At 37.1% G+C, this 23,048-nt stretch overlaps 1 protein-coding gene and 1 pseudogene across 6 annotated transcripts in view; both read left to right on the forward strand.

The window, feature by feature from the left end:
- The window catches only part of NT5C3A (5'-nucleotidase, cytosolic IIIA), a 50,500-nt gene that overhangs the window by 12,536 nt on the left and 14,916 nt on the right, over positions 1-23,048 (forward strand). The window contains exons 1-3 of one of the 6 annotated variants that reach the window (XM_025379110.1): positions 9,866-10,551; positions 15,655-15,709; positions 21,316-21,403. The exons of 1 other annotated variant lie outside the window; for it this stretch is intronic. Coding sequence is in view for 3 of the 5 variants with exons in the window: in XM_025379106.1 (XP_025234891.1) it covers positions 15,674-15,709 (36 nt within the window). In the remaining 2 variants the exon portion in view is untranslated. Of the gene's footprint in view, positions 1-9,865; positions 10,552-15,654; positions 15,710-21,315; positions 21,404-23,048 lie in introns of those variants that run through there. 4 more of the 6 variants (XM_025379109.1, XM_025379107.1, XM_025379106.1 and 1 more) reach the window with 4 other exon arrangements.
- On the forward strand, positions 15,264-15,506 carry LOC112620547 (annotated as a pseudogene).

Below are 23,048 nucleotides of genomic sequence, written 5' to 3' on the forward strand. Positions count from 1 at the left end.
AAAGCAGTTAGAAACTGACTCCCATTTGGATTAATTTGGCACTGTGCTATCATTCCGTAACTAGGGAAAACTAAAATTTAGAGGTGTCTACTATGACCACGTATACTCTACACATTTATTTAATCCTTAAAACACTGTCTAGCTGTAGTTACTTTTCTAATTTTCTGTTAGCTCACTTAGGAACTAGCTACTTAAGTAGCATAGTCAGCATCAGTCTGATTTTTGTACTCTGAAGCTTTTGGATAGTTTCCCTGCTTGGGTAATTTTAGCAGGTGTACATTTGTTGCCAATTTTTATTTATTTATTTATTTATTTATTTATTTTCTTGAGACTAAGTCTCTTTCTGTTGCCCAGGCTGGAGTGCAGTGGCACGATCTCGGCTCACTGCAAGCTCCGTCTCCCGGGTTCACGCCATTCTCCTGCCTCAGCCTCCCGAATAGCTGGGACTACAGGCGCCTGCCACCACACCTGGCTAATTTTTTTGTATTTTTAGTAGAGACGGGGTTTCACCGTGTTAGCCAGGATGGTCTTGATCTCCTGACCTTGTGATCCACCCACCTTGGCCTCCCAAAGTGCTGGGATTACAGGCGTGAGCCACTGTGCCCATCCTGTCGCCAATTTTTAAAATTTTGATATCTTTCCAAGCTAGATAAATAGAATAAAAATTCTATTTTGTGTACAATATATACATAAAAGAGATTTTGTCACATGTTCGTAATTTTGGTAAGATAGGGAACTGTAGTGTTCCATAATTTTTGTTCTGTAATTCTTTGTGTGTGACTTATTTAGTAATGATATACAGTATCTTTTTCCTTTAACAAGTTATAGAATCTATGGCTTGAACAGAAGACAATCTTGTAAGGGAATGGGGTGGTCTTTGAAAGTTTAATAGTTGGTAAATCCTTGGTTCAAATCTCAGCTCTGCCACATTTTAATGGTTTATCCTTGGACAAGATACTAAACTTTTCTAAGCTTCAATTGCCAGTTATCTAGAATGGGGATGATTCACCTAAATACTCTTATGCCTTGTTTACTTCAGGGTATTATATTAAGAATGTATTTTGTCTTTGTCAGGCAATGTTGCTGTAAGACCTAATAATAATAATTAATAAATAATATGTTCTTAGTGTTTGTATTTTATTTCACTTGAAATAAAATACATAGTAGTTATTCAATAAATATTGTCCTATCTTCTCCCTTCTGTTAATAAAGCTAATTTTGTCCAACTTACTTTTAGACACGATACTCCCTTAAAGTAGGTTTAATTATATAATGCATTAATCATTATCTCTAAATAATATTCCATTTGAGCCCTCAGATTTGGAGATAGTAGAATGTTTAGTTATGTCATACATCTTTTTTTTTTTTTTTTTTTTTTTTTTTTTTGAGACAGAGTCTTGCTCTGTCACCCAGGCTGGAGTGCAGTGGCCGGATCTCAGCTCACTGCAAGCTCCTCCTCTCAGGTTCACGCCATTCTCCTGCCTCAACCTCCCGAGTAGCTGGGACTACAGGCACCCGCCACTTCGCCCGGCTAGTTTTTTTGTATTTTTTTAGTAGAGACGGGGTTTCACCGTGTTAGCCAGGATGGTCTCGATCTCCTGACCTCGTGATCCGCCCGTCTCGGCCTCCCAAAGTGCTGGGATTACAGGCTTGAGCCACCGCGCCCGGCTAGTTATGTCATACATCTTTCTTAAAGTTTAAAAAGATGGGATATGGGGAGATATCCAGCATTATGTCAAATTTTGAGCAACAATTTGTAACCTGAGCAGTTAGCACTGTAGAAAACAGGGCCTGATCCGTGAATGCTTGCCATAATTGTTGAAGATGATTTAAGTGACCCAGGGAGTCTTGGAAGCGTTGCATATATAATTATTTAATTTTGAGCTACTGAGATTTAATTTGGCTCAAACTATACAAGAAACATAAGTTATGATAGATAATAAAGCTTTCATATATGTTTTACTCACTTTTGAATCCCCTGTAGTACACTTATAGCAAGCATAGATCATGTGATTCACTATAGATTTCATAAAACTAACTTATGAGGTCCACATTCGTGGGTTTCTAATCATGTGACCTAACTTTAAATTAATAATTGGGCTCATGAGTACCTGAATTATGATCCAGATTTAAACTGTTTGCCAGGCCGGGCAAGGTGGCTCTTACTTGTAATCCCAGCACTTTGGGAGGTGGAGGCAGGAGGATCACTTGAGCCTAAGAGTTAGAGACCAGTCTGGGCAAAATAAGGGGACCTCATCTCTACTAAAAATCAAATATATCCAAAAAAAGAAGAAAGAAAACACACACACACAAAAATCAAGTATATCAATACCATAAATGAAGACTCCATGTATGGTATTGTCTTACATCCTGTTTTCTTGAACCTGACCTACCTATTGCAACATAAATGTCTTTTCCTCTAAAAGTTTATTTAAATACAGAATTTAATCCTATTTAAGAAAGTAAAAGAGACACACACACACACACACACACACATACATCAAAGCCAGGTGTGGTGGCATATGCCTGTAGTTCCAGCTACTCGAGAGGCTGAGGCAGGAGGATCACTTGACCCCAGAAGGTTGAGGCTGGTAAGCTGAGATCATGCCACTGCACTGTAGTCCGGGTGATAGAGTGAGACCCTGTCTCAAATAAATAAATAATTCATCCATTTTATTTTGTATTGATTCTCTTTTTATATCATATACATGTTGATATAAAAGTGAATCTAGATGAACAAAAGAAATCTATAATTTTCACCACCTTAAAAGACCCCTATTTTAGTAAATGTACTTCCTTTATTTTTCTATATGTGTAATTATTAAGTATCATTTTTTTACCCAAATGAAGTCATTCTGTAATGTTTTAAATCAAGATTATTTACTTAATTTGTTTATAAATTTATACTTATATTTACATGACTATATTGTATTTATGCTATTATATCACCTGGATATCATAACTATTTAAAAATTTCTTTAATTGATGCATAGTATTCAACTCAAGTTATCACCCGCCAATCCTTCATATGATTTCAGATAATTTTGCTACTAGTTACTATTAATTCATGAATTTAAATCTCAAAATACTTTTGTTTATTATTCTCTTGCCTTACTATTTATTTAATGTGTTTATGTGGCACAGTAAGAAGGGAGGGTAGTAAGTTAAATCTTACTTTTTACTCCTCATTTAAATGTAGTCAATATAGTGCACCAGTAATAAAAGCTTAAATTGCATTACCTTTTTGCCATTTTTTTTTTATTATTATTATACTTTAAGTTCTAGGGTACATGTGCACAACGTGCAGGTTTGTTACATATGTATACATGTGCCATGTTGGTGTGCTGCACCTATTAACTCGTCTTTTACATTAGGTATATCTCCTAATGCTATCCCTTCCCCCCCCCGCTCCCCACAATAGGACCTGGTGTGTGATGTTCCCCTTCCTGTGTCCAAGTGATCTCATTGTTCAATTCCCACCTATGAGTGAGAACATGCGGTATTTGGCCTTCTGTTCTTGCGATAGTTTGCTGAGAATGATGGTTTCCAGCTGCATCCATGTCCCTACAAAGGACACGAACTCATCCTTTTTTTGTGACTGCATAGTATTCCATGGTGTATATGTGCCACATTTTCTTAATCCAGTCTGTCACTGATGGGCATTTGGGTTGATTCCAAGTCTTTGCTATTGTGAATAGTGCCGCGATAAACATACATGTGCATGTGTCTTTATAGCAGCATGACTTATAATCCTTTGGGTATATCCCCAGTAATGGGATGGCTGGGTCAAATGGTATTTCTAGTTCTAGATCCTTGAGGAATCGCCACACTGTTTTCCATAATTGTTGAACTAGTTTATAACTTATAACAAAATAGTGATTTTAAACAATATTGTTTGTTTCTTTTTAAGGGCAAGAATACCAATTGTGAGGTGTAGAAGGAGTCCAAAATTAAAACAGAAAGCTTTTCATCTTATTTCATTTCAATCATAGAGATTCAGCTATAATTAAAAAAAACATTTGGGAGGCTGAGGTGAGAGGATCGCTTGAGCACAGGAGTTCAAGACCAGCCTACTACGCCTCATTGTAAGACCCTGACTCTTAAAAAAAAAGAAGCCGGGTGTGGCAGGGTGCACCTGTGGACCCAGCTACTCCAGAGGCTGAGGCAGGAGAATTGTTTGAACCCAGGAGGCAGAGGTTGCAGTGAGCCGAGATTGCACCACTGCACTCCAGCCTGGGTGACAGAACGAGACTCTATCTCCAAAATAAATTAAAAAAAAAAAAAGTCAGTGCTAAGCATCTTGAAATATTCAAACATACGGCATTTGAAAGGAGAGACAGGAAAAACTCCCTTCATTTATGTTATTGTCTTACATCTTATTTTCTTGAACCTGACCTACCTATTGTAACATAAATGTCATTTCCGCTAAAAGTTTAAAACAAAATTTAATGCTTTTTAAGTAAGAAAATAAAAAAGATATAGTTCATGTTCAACAATTTTACTTGAGTTTTTGGAAATTAAGTTACTTGATCTGGATTTTTGCAATTTTTTTTTTTTTTTTTTTTTTTTAAGACAGCCTCCCCCTGTCACACAGGCTGGAGTGCAGTGGCATGATTGCACTGCAGCCTCTACCTCCTGGGCTGAAGTGATCCTCCCACTTCAGCCTCCTGAGTAGTTGGGGCTACAGGCACATGCCACCACACTTGGCTAATTTTTTAATATTTTTTGTGGAGACTGGGTCTCCCTATGTTGCCCAGGGTGGTCTCAAACTCCTGGGCTCAAGCAGTCCTCCTGCCTTGACTTCCCAAGGTGCTGGGATTACAGATGTGAGCCACAGCCCACGGCCTAGATTTTTGCAAAGTTTAAGAAATGCATTGAGATGGGAACCATAGGTTCTCCTCATTTTGCATATACATATGTCTGTAAATTCATAAGGCTGCAATCAGTCTCACTCACAGTCATCTACTAGGATAAATTTTTGCAGTGGTCTTAAATGATAAAAAACATGAGGCTGGGCTTACTGGCCTAGCGCCTATAGTCCTTGGGAGGTTGAGGTGGAAGGATCACTTGAGCCCAAGAGTTCCACGCTTTAGTGTGCTGTGCCAGTCAAGTGTCTGCACTAAGTTCTGCATTAATATAGGAACCTCCTGGGAGCAGGGGACCACCAGGTTGCCTGAGGAGGGGTGAACTAGCCCTGGTTGGAAATAGAGCAGGTCCAAACTCCTAAGCGGATCAGTGGTAAGGTCACGGCTGTGAATAGGCACCGTACTACAGCGTAGGCAACATAATGAGACCCAGTCTCTATGGTTTTTTTTTAAAGAAAATTTTTTTAAAAAATGAGGGCCGGGTGCAGTGGCTTACGCCTGTAATCCCAGCACTTTGGGAGGCCAAGGTGGGTGGATCATGAGGTCAGGAGATTGAGACCAGCCTGGACAACATGGTGAAACCCCATCTCTACTAAAAACACAAAAATTAGCCAGGTGTGGTGGCGCACACCTGTAGTCCTAGCTACTCGGGAGGCTGAAGCAGAAGATTCGCTTGAACTCGGGAGGCAGAGGTTGCAGTGAGCTGAGATCGTGCCACTGCACTCCAGCATGGGTGACAGAGTGAGACTCTGTCTCAAAAAAAAAACAAAAAAAGAAAATTTTCATTTGCCGTTCATTTTCAAAAAATATAGTAAATGATTGTTTCATCTCTGTTTTCTGCTCCTTATACATTTTAAACCATATTCATGTAAACATTTATAGTACCTTGTTTCAGTTCTATTTTGAACAGTCATAATATTGAAGTCAATTCACTGTTGTCTTCAGGGAAGTTTGAAGAGAAGTTCACATACCTAGACTGATGTTTTGCATGTTTAAAAAAATCATCTTTCTATTTACATCATGCAGCAATTAGCAAGAACAAGTTTCGCAAGAGTCAGTATAGAGACTATTGCATCTCATCTTCTAAATTGCCTTCCTTATATGGTGGCTTCATTGTTTTGTTTGGAATAACTTCCTAGGGTGTCATCCGATTTAAGTTTAAAAATACATTCCTTGTTGGAAAGGTAATTGGATTACAGTAGCCCAACTATAAGTTAGTAGGTAAGTCTAGATTGTATTGTTGAGAAATAACAATACTTGCTACAGGTTTTATGCGGGATTATGATGTGATTTCTTTTACATGCAACTTTTAATTAATGCAATACCTTTGTTTACTTCCCTGTCCCAATGTTAAAGACAAATAATAAGTTATTAAAGCTTAAATTCATATATTTGGTTTTCTGAGGGCTTTTTGTTTTTTCATTATTTGGAATTTCTGAGAAATCTTCTGATGACAAAATACGAAGTGATAATTTTTAGTTTTTCAAGTTGATTGAATAATTGACTATCTAAAAAGCTCTTAACTAGTTACTCAGAAATACAAATGGCTATCCCTTTTTCCATGGATAAAGACATTCAGTTTCAGTGTTAAAAGGGGAGGGAAAAAAATCTTCCAAAGATGTGAATTCTGTACAGGTGCTGTGCTCTTTGGCATATGAATTTTAGATCCAGAGTTTGCCACTAGAAGTGATAGGAGTGATTTCTGTTTCTATGTCAATGAGTAAAGAAACTCCAAGGCAACAGGGCCCAGTTATTGTGTACAGAGGTGAAAGTCCACTGTGCAGTTAAATAACCTGTCTTTACAACTTTGTACTTCCATATCCTTTCTATCCCTTCTCAAAAAAAAAAAAAAAAAAAAAATTTAAGTGCCCTGGAGCTGTTAGAAACAAAATTCAGTATCTTTGATTCAGTGCTTTGCTTGTGTCCTTGTTCCTTTCTTGTGGCATATTTTTTAAACATTTTACTCATTCATAGACTTCTCAAGCCCTCTCATGTTATGTGTTGCCCAGAGACAGCCTGATATAGTTTGGTTCAAAAAGTTTTCCATACAAAATTAGCCGGGCATAGTGGCGCATGCCTGTAATCCCAGCTGCTGGGGAAGGCTGAGGCATGAGAATCTCTTGAACCCAAGAGGGGGAAGTTGCGGTGTGCCCAGATCGCATCATTGTACTCCAGCCTGGGCAACGAGAGTGAAACTCTGTCTCAAAAGAAAAACAAAAAAAGTGTCCCAACTCTTGTACATTAAGTCACATAAGTAGTAAGTGTGTTAACTTCTCCTGACTTCAGATTCTTTATAAAAAGGGAGAAGTATTGTTTTTCTCTTAAAATTATACCAGTTGAATTACAATGTATATAAAGGGCCATTGCATGCTTCTGGGACTTTGACAAAGCAAGAAAGTGCTTGATACATGTTAGTCCCTCTTCCAGGGACACCCCACCAGTCCCACTATCTCACTCCTACCTCACTCCTATCACGTACACACTGGGTGGAATTAAAAAGATGAAGTCTGTTACAGGCAGGAAGCGACATCCATATTCCCCCTCTTCCCTCTTCTTAGAATCAGACTAGCAGGACAGGCACACACACCAGCAGAGCCCAAACCACCTACCCTTAGAGATCAGCACTCCTTTTGATAGGATACTAGCCAGCTTTCTTTCCATGCCATGAAGTGTTTTGTTTTGGAGCCCACTAAGCTGGCTGGATTCCTTGCTTCTGTGTCTCCGTTAGAAACATTGTTTCAAACAATCCAACTATATGATGTTGACTGGATTTTTAGCTTTCTTTTCTGATTATGGACACTATAGGTGCTACTCCTATGACGTTTTTTAACATGCTATTTAAATTTCTCAAGGAGCACATTTATTTTCTAAAACTCAGGTTGTAAAAATGGCCCCTTAATGTCATTACAAATACTGTCTTATGTATTCTATTTTAAACTTTCCTATACTTGTATAAAGATTTTTCCTCCGCAAATTGGTCTCTTGCTGTAGACATTATAACCTTTTTCAATGAATAGTAGACCATGTCTGTAAATACTCAGCTCATGGAGCAGTACTGTGCAGTGATCTGAAACATGGATTCTGAAGTTAGAACTGAGTTTGAATCCATTTCTGCCACTTGTCAAGTATAAGGCTTAATTTGCTCACTAGTAAAATGAGAATAATACTAGCACATACCTTCTAAGGTTGTTTATAAGTATTATATGAGACAAGGAATATCAAGTGCTTAGAGACATCTGGCACATAGTAAACACAATACATTTTAGCTATTCATAATAATTTTTAAGAGCAGTATAATTTTATATTTTATGTATATATCACAGTTTATTCACCTCTTCTGTATTCGTGAACATTTAAATATCAGCCATGTAGGTTGTTTCCAGTTTCCCAGAATTATAAAACAAATTTGCAGTATACATCCTGGCAGCTAATTTTGTGTACCGCCTAATTTCTTTAGGAAAAATTTCTAGACACAAAATTGGTATGTCAAAGGGAATGTATATTGCTAATGCTTTTAATAGTATTTCTAAATTGCACTCCAAAAAGATTGTAGAACTATTATTTCAATATTCTTTTTTTTTTTTTTTGAGTCAGAGTCTCACTCTGTCACCCAGGCTGGAATGTGGTGGCGTGATCTCGGCTCACTGCAAGCTCCACCTTCCAGGTTCACACCATTCTCCTGCCTCAACCTCCCAAGTAGCTGGGACTACAGGTGCCCGCCACCACATCCGGCTAATTTTTTAGAATATATTTTTAGTAGAGAGGGGGTTTCACCATGTTAGCCAGGATGGTCTCGATCTCCTGACCTGGTGATCCACTCGCCTTGGCCTCCCAAAGTGCTGGGATTACAGGCATGAGCCACCACGCCTGGCCCATTTCAATATTCTTGGTTGTTGAAAGTGATCTGTGAATCATCTTTCAAAGTGATATATTTCAAATTCTTACCATTGTTAACTATAGTAATATTAAAGGACATTTAAGTCATCATTTCCATATATAATACAGAACTATTTTAGAAATGGAACCCTTTTGTGACCCTTGAGTCTTCATTACTGATTAGAAATAATAGGCTATCCTCTTAGAGGAGTGTTTCATTATGAATTTTATTATTTCATTAAAATAAGATAGCAGTGTCAAAAGTTTCACATTTGGTAGATACAGATTTGGATAGTTTTGTTTTTTGGTTTTTGGTTTTGGGGTTTTTGTTGTGTTTTGTTTTGTTTGTTTTTTTTGAAACAGAGTTTTGCTCTTGTTGCGTGGACTGGAGTGCAGTGGCACGATCTCAGACCTCTGCCTTCCGGGTTCAAGTGATTCTCCTGCCCCGAGTAGCTGGGATTACAGGCACCGGCCACCAGGTCTGGCTAATTTTTTGTATTTTTAGTAGAGATGGAGTTTCATCATGTTGGCCAGGTTGATCTCGAACTCCTGACCTCAGGTGATCCACCCGCCTCGGCCTTCGAAAGTGCAGGGATTACAGGCATGAGCCACCGCACCCAGCCTGGATAGCTTTTTAACACCAATTTTAACAGCAATTAAAAATTTTTTTCATGTTGTTTTTAATAGAGAATGATACTTCACAAAATTTGATTACTGAAATATTACCTAGACTAGATTTCTCTGAGGGCAGTAGAGAGAAAGCCGATAATAAAAATTTATTTACGTAAGTATAGCGTAGCCATGTTCCTAATGATAAAGTTTCCCACAGCCCGTGGCATAACTTATCTATCAGGTCCTGACACATGGTATTAGCATATTGCCACCCTACTACTCAGGTTAAAAGCAAGACTAGTTCTCTTTAAAAAAATAAAAATAAAAATATTTTCTTTACGACAGTTGGACTGCTCTTATTTCTAACAGGAAGGAACTTTTTCCCAAAATTTTTAAAAATAGAAGTTAATTTTCATTTTCAGATTTTATGGCTGGTCTCATTAAAAGTATAGGAAAATATAAAAATTACTTTAAATCCCACTGCCCTTTGCTACAGACTATTAACAGTCTTTTGACCACATTTGCATATATCTTGTCTTTTTGTCTATGAACTTTAAGTGAGCTAATCTTTTTTTTAATTGTGGTAAACTATACATAATATAAACGGTACCATTTAAACCATTTTTAAGCATTTAATTTGGTGGCATTAAGTACATCTACACTGCTGTGCAACCGTAACCACTGTCCACTCCAGAACTCTTTTCATCTGCTAAAACTGAAACTCTATCCTTTGAGCAATAATTCCCCATCCTCCTCCTCCAGCCCTGGCAGCAGCAACCTAATCTTTTTAACTTTGTATTAAAATAGAATATACAGAAAAGTTCACATATCAGAAGTGCACTGACAAACCACTGACAAACCACGAGGAAGGGAATGTTTTTAAGTGTTAGTGTAGAGGTTCCTCTTTTCTTTCCAGAGCCAGTTGCCAGTTCTAATAGTACAGATTTACCTTCTCTTTAATCATCACATAACTTCAATTGATAATGTTATGTAGCTTGACTGATGACTAGCTCAGAGCTAGCGAGGCTGTAACCAAGAGCATATATAAAGTACTGTGCAGCAGTGCGTCACAAGGTTTTTGCATAGGGCTTAGTCAAGGCTTTTGGAACCGCCCTCATTTGCACCTTGTGCTATATTAGTACTTCTCAGACAGGAAGAATTTTCTTTTGCTGGTGTGCCTTGTCCGGTTACCTTCAGGGTAAGTGTGTACAGTTCATGTAAATGAGTTTCTCTTGTCTAACTTTATGTGATTCTTATTTGATTCTGTATCTTACTGAAATTTTGGGCATTTTAAAATACAAACTTAGGAAATAAAAGAATGATCCAGTATAATGCAAAACTTCTTTATAATTTGTGAAGAAATGAATGTGCAAAACTTTGAAGAGTCTTAGGTCTCAGAAATTACATTTTATATGTTCTAATTTTAAGAGCTTCTTGTTTTACATGTAGATGTTAAGAAAAAACAAAGTACCTTCAGAAGTCTCTTTCCAGGTTGAGGGGAAACACTCTAAGATTCAATTTTGTTGTTCATTCAGTCGCTGTGTGACTCAGTTTTACTGACAGCCACAAGCTTTGTGTTACTAGGATTAGGAAACATTTATTATGGGTAGTAATAAAGATTATCAATTTTTATTTTGTGCACATGAGCTTTACCCAGGATTTTATAGAATGGGATTATCACTGGTATGTTTTATGAATTGATAAAAGTTAGATTACAGATTTATAACAAATTAAATATTGAAAATTAAGATTCAAAAATTTATATTATAGTAAAAGCCTAGAATATTATGGCTAAGTTATATTTAAATAATTTAATTCTCTACATTTTATAGTTTTGTTTTTTTTTTCCTTTAAGTCAGAGAAGTTAGATCATGCTGCAGACTGTTTCTTAAAGCAGTTTGCTTAGTTTTTATTGGCAGCCTGCATCCAAGCCCGGCATCTCTGGGTATTGCTTGTCACCTATGCTGTTGTTCTAGGACAAATTCAAGGACAGAAGAACTCAGAGTGCCTTAAGGGTTGTCAGTATAAATTACTTACTTTCCATGTGCTGTGTATGTGGTTTACTTATCTTGAAAAAATATTGTTAGATATTAGAGGCAGTGAGCGTGGGAAGGATAGAGGAATAAATTCTAAACACTAAAATTATTTATTTACATAAATATCTACAGAATTCTGACTCTGTAGCTGCTTTACCATTTAGGAAAATTGGTTTAAATTGCCCATTTTTAAATAACTAGCTTTTGAAATCTGTTTTTTCCTCTTTCCTCCTTTCCTCTTTCCTCTTCTACCCCTCCCACTCTTTGCTATTTAGTTTCATTTTTGTTTTATGCCTGTATCGAGAAAGTTTCACTTTGCAGCTTGTGTGTTTCTTTTTCCCCACCGGTGAGTTGAAAATCTAATTAGGGAAAATTATTTAAATGCCCCCCCAAAATTATTACAACCATACAGAAAAGATGAACTTACAGTTTGATTTTGCATGTGCTAATCACCCTAAGAAACATTAAAAAACAAACAAAAAAAAAACCCAAGCTTAAGAAAGTCAAATAGTACAGGTTACTGAAAAAGTATAGGAAAAATGGATTCACCATGGATGTTTGGTACTGTTGCTGATACTGTGTCCATATTATAGTAATATATGCCTCTTCTTATGTAAGTAATACACAGTTTAGCATTCACAATATTCTTACCTTATCAATGTAGTTTACATGTTTCTGCGAGTATCACAATTAAAGCAGTCACAATTTTTAAAGCTATATTCATGAATTTAATCATTTTTACTTTCCTGTAAGACAGAGTCAGGTAGACCTTTAAAAGTAATCAGTTTGCATTCAGATACTTTAAGACTTGCTTTAAATCAGGTAATTTTTTTCATGTAGACATACCAATCAATTTTCATTAATTGACTTGTAAACTATCGTCAGAATGAAATACCGTGATAAAGTTTTGAGTTGTCAAGTTTGTGTTAAGTGAAGTTCTTACCTCTTGCTTCAGTCTTTAGCCTTGTCCTACATATTCCTTGTAAAGAACTCTGCTATAGTAGAGACCTTAATCTCATACAGAAAGCACACAAAGTAATTATTTTCCAGTTTCCACATTTTCCAGTTCATACTTAAAGACTCTGAAGACTTAAAATGTTAAAACTTCCTTTGAAGAGAGTTCATAGTTCAAGGGCAGTATTTTCTATTTTTGAACACGTCTTCTACACTTGATGTGTTTTTTCCAGCAACTCTTCTCTTGAAGCATCTGCAACAGATGACCATTGGCAAAGTAAGCCAGAACTTTATATACCAGGTATAGGTTTACAAGCCTATTGGTTTAAAAATACTCTGCCCTAATTTTCCGTGTCTTCCTTAGAATAGTGCCAGAATGCTGACATTTTACACCTGAGTCTTTACACTTTTTAAATGATATAGACCTTAGAGCAATTTTTGTGTAAGGACTGCAGTATCACTTTATGTGCGATTATCTTTGAACAAAGATAAATTCTGATCAGATTGCTAGCGAGGACTGGGAAGAATGAAAGCTCTTCAGTTGAAATTTGCATAGTATTCATGAATTACTGGTATATTTACCAAAAAAAAAAAGGTCCTAAAGTTGGCCATCAAATTTCTTATCACTCTTTGTTTTTATTTGATGAGATGATGAGAAAGATGATCATTCTTTTACCAACTTATACTGACTTTTTTCCCCTGTAAACTCAAAATGTATGTTCCAAAAAGAGCCATACTTCAGAGATAGAGACTAGAGAGGGCTTCTACTACCTGAATGTGTAACAAAAAGATCTTAGATTCCTAGATATTAAAATGTGTTTAATTCTTCACTGCGTGCATTGTTTGCCCTTGAGGTTTTCAAATGTTTCACAGATTATGCGGTATTTTTATAAATTCTACAGTACTTTTCCACAGTCTCCACTCTCTTCCTTTTTTTCAAGCTAATGAGATGGTTTTATTTAAATAGTGCTCTTTGAGAAATCTACACCACTTTTCACATATTAAACATCAAAGAAAAGCTGTAAGCATTTAATAATTAGGCTTTGATTGCTATGAATGAAGAAATAGACTTGCATGCAGCTTCTGTAATACCTTGTTTGTTAGAAATCTGGATGACTATGAAAGAAAAAAGTTAGATCAAGGAAGGTCTACTTAAACTTGACTACAATCATCTAAGCTAAAGACTACTAATCCCGGGGGGAGGGGGGAGGGATTGCATTGGGAGTTATACCCGATGTAAATGACGAGTTGATGGGTGCTGACGAGTTGATGGGTGCAGCACACCAACATGGCACAAGTATACATATGTAACAAACCTGCACATTATGCACATGTACCCTAGAACTTAAAGTATAATAATAATAATAATAATAAAAAGACTACTAATCCCCAAACTACCATTATATTTTGAGGGTGGTGATCAAATGTTTTCTGAGTTATATACTGTATGTGTGTATGTATATATATGTGTGTGTGTGTGTATATATATATATCTCTGTATATATATGTATAAAGATATACACATACACATCTTTATATCGATATATATACACACACTCATATGCAGATACATTCTTTTTCAGATGTGAAAAATTGCAAGTTATCATCTTACTATTTGGAAATCATGTGTACTTAATTCTAAGATGCCATCAATTATGAGACTATCAACTTACTAGCAGGCTTTCTGAGAGAGGAAGAAAAAGACATTTTGTAATTTAATGGACTTAAAATGGAAGGGGGTAGGGACCAAATGTTAGAATTTGAGAAAATTTGATGTATCTGCTCTAACACCTTTTAATTATAAAGAACACAGATCTAATGTCCAACTTACATTACTAGAGTTTAAGAAAAAGTCAGATATTTTCTCCCCTTCAAGTAAGTTGCCATTTTTAAATAGTGCTTTAATTATAAAATTTTACTTATCTGAAATAAAGTAAAAGTAAAGTCATTATGGAACAAAAATAGATTAGTAATTTTCCCTGAGTTTTATACTACCAACACAGCAACAACAAAAAACCTTAGAATAATGATGAGGGATGTTTTAAAAACTGGTTCCTTTTGTTTGATGAACAGATATATTTAAACTTCACCCAGAGCCTAAAAGGTTCATTCAGTTAATAAACACTGTCACATACCTATTTTGTGCTAGACACAATGCACAATTCAAATGCAGCTCATATCTTAGTCATATCGTATTTAAAAATTAAAGATTTAGGCCAGGCGCAGTGGCTCACGCCTATAATCCCAGCAGTTTGGGAGGCTGAGGCAGGCGGATCACAAGGTCAGGAGATCAAGGCCATCCTGGCCAACATGGTGAAACCCCGTCTCTACTAAAAATGCAAAAATTAGCCGGGCATGGCAGCATGCGCCTGTAATCCCACCTACTTGGAAGGCTGAGGCAGCAGAATCATTTGAACCTGGGAGTCGGAGGTTGCAGTGAGCCGAGATCACGCCACTGCACTCCAGCCTGGCAACAGAGCAAGACTCCATCTCAAAAACAAAAAAAAATTAAAGATTTTAATATAAGAAAATTGAAGGAAAAATTAGACTTTTGTGTTATGTCTTCCCTTACTTTGTTCTGTCTGTATATATTCCTATATTGATTCAGTAGTAGCAATGCATAATTTTCCCACAAACTTCATCCTTACATGTAGAGAAAGTGTTGATAAAATATTCTTGCAATAAAGTGCTCTTTGCAAATATGTACTCCATTTTCAGTTTATTCAATTTTCTTAATACCATATAAGTTCTTGTAGGAGAGCTTCAGATTCTCCATACAAAATGTTTAATCCAAAACTATGCTGGATAGAGTAAAACGCTTGCTGAGCTTCTTAGAAAAAAAAAAATGCTTTATATGTCAAATATAGGCTATGTTAAATCATAACAAAGCCTTTTGCCTCATTGCACTCCCGAAAGCAAGATGGGTCACCAGCAGCCTTACTGGAGCCACCTACAGAAGTTGGGCCAGGGTTCTCGCTCTTCTCACATCTGCCCAAACCAGCATAGTCTGATCCGGAAACACAGCCTCAATATGTGCCGTCAGTGTTTCCGTCAGTACATGAAGGACATAGGTTTCATTGAGTTGGACCAAGTAATCTTCCTTGAATGGATTATCCAGGGCATCCACCCAATGAAAGAAACCATATTAGTTCTTTGTACATAAAATAAACATTTTTAAAAAACAAAATAAGTCATACCGAAAATACCACCTTAGTATATTATTAGCATAACAGGAGGAACCTGAAATTTATGTATGTCACGTGTACTTTTTTTTTCTCTCTTTTGCTGTGACATCACCTGGGAAAATCCAGAAGATTGGATAACCAAGAAATGACTAATCAAGAGTCTGCTGTACATGTGAAAATGGTGGGTATTTGCCTATTTCCAGTTCCATTTATTAATGGTAAATCTTCACCACTTTTACCTCTGTCTCTAACCAGATAATTATGGGACTGAAATTTTATACAACTCTTTCTTCGCAGTGCATCACAAAATAAACCTCAAATACTTATTGAATTGAATTTCAAATTATCTTTAAAATGTTTTTGCTTGAAATCTAATGCACATTATTGTGCTTCTCAGAATATAAAATGTTTCCCCATTCCTTTTTATGCTAAATTTTCTTTGCTCAGCAATAGCACACTTAAATCATACAATGTGAAATACATTATTGTAGGCTTCCTAATTTAAATGACAAGCATTCGGAAATTTTTTAAATACTACTTGCATGACAATAGAGTTGCATTATATATATTAGGATGAGATAGGAAATGTACAGGCTTTGGAGTCAGAACTGGCTTCATATCTTAACTCATTCTGGCTAGGCGCCTGTAATCCCAGCACTTTGGGAGGCCGAGGTGGGCGGATCACGAGGTCGGGAGATCAAGACCGTCCAGGCTAATCCAGTGAAACCCCGTCTCTACTAAAAATACAAAAAATTAGCCGGGCATGGTAACATGCTCCTGTAGTCGCAGCTACTTGGGAGGCTGAGGCAGGCGAATGGCTTGAACCTGGGAGGCGGAGGCTGCAGTGAGCCAAGATTGTGCCACTGCACTCCAGCCTGGGCGACAGAGCAAGATTCCGTCTCAAAAAAAAAAAGTCTTACTCCTTATTAGTTTCTATAGCCCTGAATGAGAGCAGTAATCTTACCTTTAAGAAATGGGTGTGAAACCACCAACTGTGCGTTATTATTCATACTTAATGAAAATGTATATAAAGTTTCTAATAACCACAGATTAAGCATTCATTAAATATTAATCTATTATGTTAGTGAGTGTTTTAACTGTGTAACTGGCATATTTATTTGCATATGTGAAAATAAATTACATCTGTTCTCCATATTCACAGTGATAAAATCTTAAAAACAACAATTTTAAAAAATCCTTTCTTTTGAAGGGAACAGCTGCCCTATGATCTCTTGTTTTCTCTTTGTGTTCTTTTTATTGTTGTGCCTCCTCTTCTGTTCCATTTATTTTTTCAGCTTTCTCTTTCTGTCTAGCTTTTTTCTGGCCTATAAACTAGAGCATGACACAGCAAGCAAGCAGCACTTGGTCACACTTAATAAATCTCTTGTTCATCTTTCCCTCAACCAGTGTAGGATCAAAGGTGAAAGTTGACTCAAAATGGTAATTAAGTCATAGTCAGTTTTGTTATTGCTGTTAGATTGAAGCACATGCAATTGTTGTTTTTATATGTCAAATATAGTCCAATATTGCCAGTTTTATGTGGTTCAACCTAATAGCAGCTCTTTGCATCCATTGAATGATTGGCACTTGATTCATTGGAATTGAGCATATCTCTTTGATACATAGAATTAAACCAGTCTAAAACTTATTTTCTTGTTTGAGTTGACTTTTTTTTATCTTATATGAACACAAGCAGTATAAGAATTCCCTGACATATAAACAATGTTAATCCTCTTTGTATAATGTTGTTACTTGGGTCCTAGAGCCCTCTAGAAGGTGTCTGTAGAGGCAAGTAGCAGTGTATTCACCCCACAGTTGTTCAGACTGTTGAAGGAAAATAAGGCAAAAGATTTTTTTTAAACTATTATTGCATTAATTTACACAGTTTTTACCTTGGGTTTGCTTTCCTAAAAATATTGATACGTCTTTAATATTGACAACTTTATAGCATGTTATTCTTCACTTTTCATGAACAGGATTCAGATCTCTCTGTCCAGACTTTTTACACGCACACTTCTCTGTGTACACTTATGTTCTAGACAAACAGAGCTATTTCTCTTTTTCCCACATTAGACCCTGCACTTTGATTACTCTCTAATCTCAGCATATCTAAGTCCTGTTTCTCTTCCAGAGCCTACCTCTGTTGGCTCTTACTCCTTTGACCCCAGAAGAAGAAATCTCTGTGTCTTCTATTCCTCTTACATTTTATCGGGACATCTTGGCAATGTATTAATTATTTGGGTTTCTATTTTATAATCCACATTACAGAATATGCACCTTGAGTGTAAGATTTATATTTTATGTTTCTCTTACAGAGTGGCTTCACACACTGTTGTATACTTAATATGTGGTGAAGGAATGAAAGAATTTGGCCTACACTATCTTTTTTTATATATATATATATACTTTAAGTTCTAGGGTACATGTGCACAACGTGCAAGTTTGTTACATATGTATACATGTGCCATGTTGGTGTGCTGCACCCATCAACTCGTCATTTACCTCAGGTATAACTCCCAATGCCATCCCTCCCTCCTGCCTACACTATCTTAATGTGGAAACAGACTGAATATATAATAGGCAAGGGAAATCACTATTACTAAAATTTAGTAGTGCATAATCTTCCAAAAAAATCAGAGAATGATCTATGTGTATGGGCAAATGTACCAGTTTGAATAGGTGGCTTTAAATCTATACTTTCTGTGTAGTTGGATAAAAACTGTAGTGCCTACTTCTTTGTACCACTGCAGTAATGAAGTCTTTTGTTGCTACCAAATATAAACAGTGGAAAACCAAGAAAGAATATTTCTCTGAAAACATCTGACTGAAATTTCTTAAGTGATTCAAACTAATTTTTATGTGGGCTATTTCCAGAAAAATGTAGGATAATACTAAGGTAATTTAAAATTCACTGAGGCTGGGTGCTATGGCTCATGCCTGTAATCCCTGCACTTTGGGAGGCCAAGGCGAGAGGATCATTTGAGCTCAGGAGTTTGAGACCAGCCTGGGCAACATAGTGAGACCTGTCTCTACAAAAATTGAAAAATTAGCTGGGCATAGTGGCAGTTGACCGTAGTCCCAGCTACTCTGGAGGCTAAAGTGGGAGGATCTATTGAGCCCAGAGTGTCAAGGCTGCAGTAAGCTGTGATCACGCCACTGCACTCCGGCCTAGTTGACAGAGTGAGACCTTGTCTCAAAAACAAATTTTAAATAGGTCAGGTGCAGTGGCTGATGCCTGTAATCCCAACCCTTTGGGATGCTGAGGCAGGCAGATTGCTTGAGCCCAGGAGTTCAAGACCAGCCTGGGCAACACTTCAAAACCCTCTTTCTACAAAAAAATGCAAAAATTAGCCAAGAGTAGTGGTGAGCCCCTATAGTCCCAGTTACTTGAGAGGCTGAGATGGGGGGATCGCCTGAGCCCAGGAGTTGAAAGTTGCAGTGAGGCAAGATCACGCCACTGCACTCCAGCCTGGGTGACAGAGCAAGACCCTGCCTCAAAAAATAAAAATAAAAAAGTAAATTTTTTTTTTTTTTTTTTTTTTGGAGACCGAGTCTCACTCTGTCACCCAGGCTTGGAGTGCAGTGGCAAAATCCTGGCTCACTGCAGCCTCCACCTCCCAGGTTCAAGCAGTTCTCCTGCCTCAGCCTCCCAAGTAATAGGAATTACAGGTGTGTGGTGCTAATTTTGTATATTTAGTAGAGACAGGGTTTCACCCTGTTACCCAGGCTGATCTCGAACTCCTGACCTCTGGTGATATGCCTGCCTTGGCCCCCCAAAGTGCTGGTATTACAGGCATGAGCCACCGTGCCCGGCCTTTTTTTGTTTGTTTGTTTTTGAGAGTCTCGCTCTGTCACCCAGGCTAGAGTGCAGTGGTGCCATCTCGGCTCACTGCAACCTCCGCCTCCCGGGTTCAAGCAATTCTCCTGTCTCAGCCTCCAAAGTAACTGGGATTACAGGCATGTGCTACCATGCCCAGCTAATTTTTGTATTTTTAATAGAGAGAGGGTTTCACTATGTTGGCCAGGCTGGTCTCAAACTCCTGACCTTAGGTGATCCGCTGGCCTTGGCCTCCCAAAGTGCTGGGATTCCAGGCATCAGCCACTGTGCCCAGCCAAACAAATTTTAAAAATAATAAATAAATGAAACTCATATAGATTAACATATATATTTGTAAATTAAAAGTACAAGTAATTTTTTTAGTCTTGGTTAAAATATGAATTTTTTTTCATTTATTTATTTGTTTTTTGAGACAAGGTCTCACTGTGTCACCCAGGCTGGAGTGCAGTGGCATGATGTCGGCTCACTGCAACCTCTGCCTCCCAGGCTCAGGCAATCCTCCCACCTTAGCCTCCGAGTATCTGGGACTACAGACGTGCACTACCATGCCTGGCTAATTTTTGTATTGTTTGTAGAGATGGGGTTTCGCCATGTTGTCCAGCCTGGTCTCGAACTGCTGAGCTCAAGTGGTCCTCCCGCCTCGGCCTCCTGAAGTGCTGGGATTACAGGCATGAGCCACCATGCCTGGCCATGTTTTCTTTTTTAATCAAAATTTAATATAATTTGAAGTCTAGTTCAAACAGAATTAAACTTTGAAGTTTTCATAATCTCATCCTGGAAATTAGGATTATCCCTAGTCTGGAACATTATCATTGGATTGATGATACCAAGCCACACCCAAAATTTGGCAACTGTACCTTGGAGCTTCTCATTTTTATCTTGTTCCAGTGTATCTACAAGATCATATCAAATAATCTAATATTGCAATTGAGTTGTGGATAAAAATGGCATAACTTTGAAATCCATTTCATCTTTATATTGGTCAAAATAAATGTGTTTTAGGTCTTTCTTAATCATTTTTGGTGTTGATTCAGATTTGGCATCAATCAACCAACATACCCTGATTCTTTTCAGGAAAGCATTTCTCCCTCCCTAATATTTTACACTGTGGCTTTACTATAAAATGAATTAGTTCTCTTTTCATCACAAATGATGGAAATTTTTAGCTTCTTATTTATTTTTCATAAAATTATATCATAATCACATTGAAATTTTTTCAGACAATTCAAAATAATTTGCCCTTCAAATTTGAAGTATCATTATTTATGTGCCACCAAACCATGTCTGTGTTTTTCTAAGAGGGATATAGACAGAAGGACTTTGTGGAGGTAACAAAAGTATGTGATCTCATGCAACAGTTGGGGTGTGTTCAACAACAACAACAACAAAAAGTATGTGATGTATTTCATCATACTTCTACAATGTGCTTATATTATGATACTCTTTGACATATTCCATACAGGAGTCTTTGATTATCTTTCTTAGGCTATATTATAAAGTATTTGAGTAAAATACCCAATATCTCAAGTTCTTGTGAAGTATTTCTCATACAGATCAGTGACATTGATTGTGTATTGCAGGAGAGGAGTATAGTATACTACATAACCCAAGACAGATAGAATGGTCATTTTTATATTTCTTATACCTATTTCATCATTATTTTACTCCCGTGCCATTTGTGTATTCACTACTTATTTATCTGAAAATTAATGGTTGTATGTTGTACAGGAGCCAGCCACCAGTGCCTTTAGCTACCAGTTCTCTTTCGTCCATTGTGATTTATAGTAAACCAGTATTAGCCAGGTGTGGTGGCTCACACCTGTAATCCCAGCATTTTGGGAGGCTGAAGCGGGGAGATTGCTTGAGCCCAGGAGTTCGAGGCCAGCCTGGGCAACATAGCAAGACCTTATCTCTATAAAAATAAAATAAACCAATCTTACATTTGTCAGTGTAGCAGAAACCAGCCTTCTTCAAAGTGGTCTTGGTGTGATTCTCTCCTATCCATTATCAAAAACTTGAAGCTGTCATTTGTCTGAGGCAAGATGTCTTAGTATGGGTACACTGAAATCGAATATTTAATTTTTTTGGTGAAAAAATAGTCTATGATCTATATCCTGTGTTGCTTTCACCATAATGGATTGGTTATTGAATCAAACATATGCTGATTGCTGTGCATCTGCCAGTTAAGGCTGAAGTAAGAACAGAAATTAGTTGTCAAGAGATAAACTTATTAGCTGAGGTATTTTAAGGGAATTACAGAAGTGATATTCCAAAACAGCAGTCATCCCTAAAACTCAGCAGAAAAGCAGAGTAAATACTATTCATCATCATATCCCTAGCATCTAGCAAGAGTGTGTGACACAAAGTAGACACATGGTAAATATTAGTTAGGCGAGTGAATGGGTTAATGTATGAAAAAAAAGAATGTAGGAACTAGTGCCTATCTGCCTTTCCATCTATTGAAAAATCACTATAAAATACATAACCTTTAATCTATTGAAACTCATTCAGTTAAGTTAAAAGGATTACTACATCAAGTTTACTTGCATTGCAGGTCATCCTACTTAAATATGGCTTTTTAAAATTAAGTGTATTGTAGGTGGTAGATCTTTCATCCATGGAGAAAATTTTAATGTTAGCACTTCTCTTTTCTCTACACTTTCTTTATTTTTTTCAAGCTCCGCCTCCCGGGTTTACACCATTCTCCTGCCGCAGCCTCCCAAGTAGCTGGGACTACAGGCACCCGCCACCACGCCCAGCTAATTTTTTGTATTTTTAGTAGAGACGGGGTTTCACCATGGTAGCCAGGATGGTCTTGATCTCCTGACCTCGTGATCCGCCCGCCCCAACCTCCCAAAGTGCTGGGATTACAGGCATGAGCCACCGTGCCCGGCCTGTTTCCTCTACACTTTCATTATCATCTTCCAGTCTTTGGGAGACAGGCTAGCCTTTTTCTGATTTTTCTACTCTTGCACATTATGTAGGAACAACACAGCATCTGATAGATTTACCTGGTCAGATTCTCTCGTAGCAAAGATAGAAGGTCCAGGGAATTTTTATAACCATGTCCATGACACACATGAACTATGTTAATATTACCAATAACATAGCCAGAATAAAAATATATAAATAAAGATTATCCAATACAAACCAGTATAGAGCCTGAATTTGAGGTACTATTACTGCCTATACTGTATAACTGACTATAAAATGAGGCATAATTTTCTCCTTCTTGTTGTATTGTACGTGTGCTGTAAGAGCTTGTACTGATTTTTCCTCTAATCAGTTTCATTCTATTTGTGATAAAGTAGCTAGTAACAAGAAATAATACTTAAGATTAAATTGTTGAGCAACCCTAAAGTCTTCATAACTCTGTAGTAGCAGCCTACTACATCCATTGTTTTAGATGGATCTTGCTATGTTGCCCAGGCTGGTCTCAAACTCCTGGGCTCCAATGATCCTACCTCAGCTTCCAAGTAGCTGGGATTACAGGCATGTGCCACTGTGCCTGGCACAATACTTTTTGGCAGTTATCTCAATTTGAAATAAATCTATTGTAAAATATGTGCCAAGAACAGTATATTATTTGGGAAATAGTACAATAAAAAGAGCAAAGATCTTGAAGCAGCTTTTCAATTTTTAAATAATTTAAATATATATATATATATATATATATATATAT

The sequence above is a fragment of the Theropithecus gelada genome, chromosome 3 (assembly GCF_003255815.1).
Source record: "Theropithecus gelada isolate Dixy chromosome 3, Tgel_1.0, whole genome shotgun sequence".
NCBI lineage: Eukaryota > Metazoa > Chordata > Mammalia > Primates > Cercopithecidae > Theropithecus > Theropithecus gelada.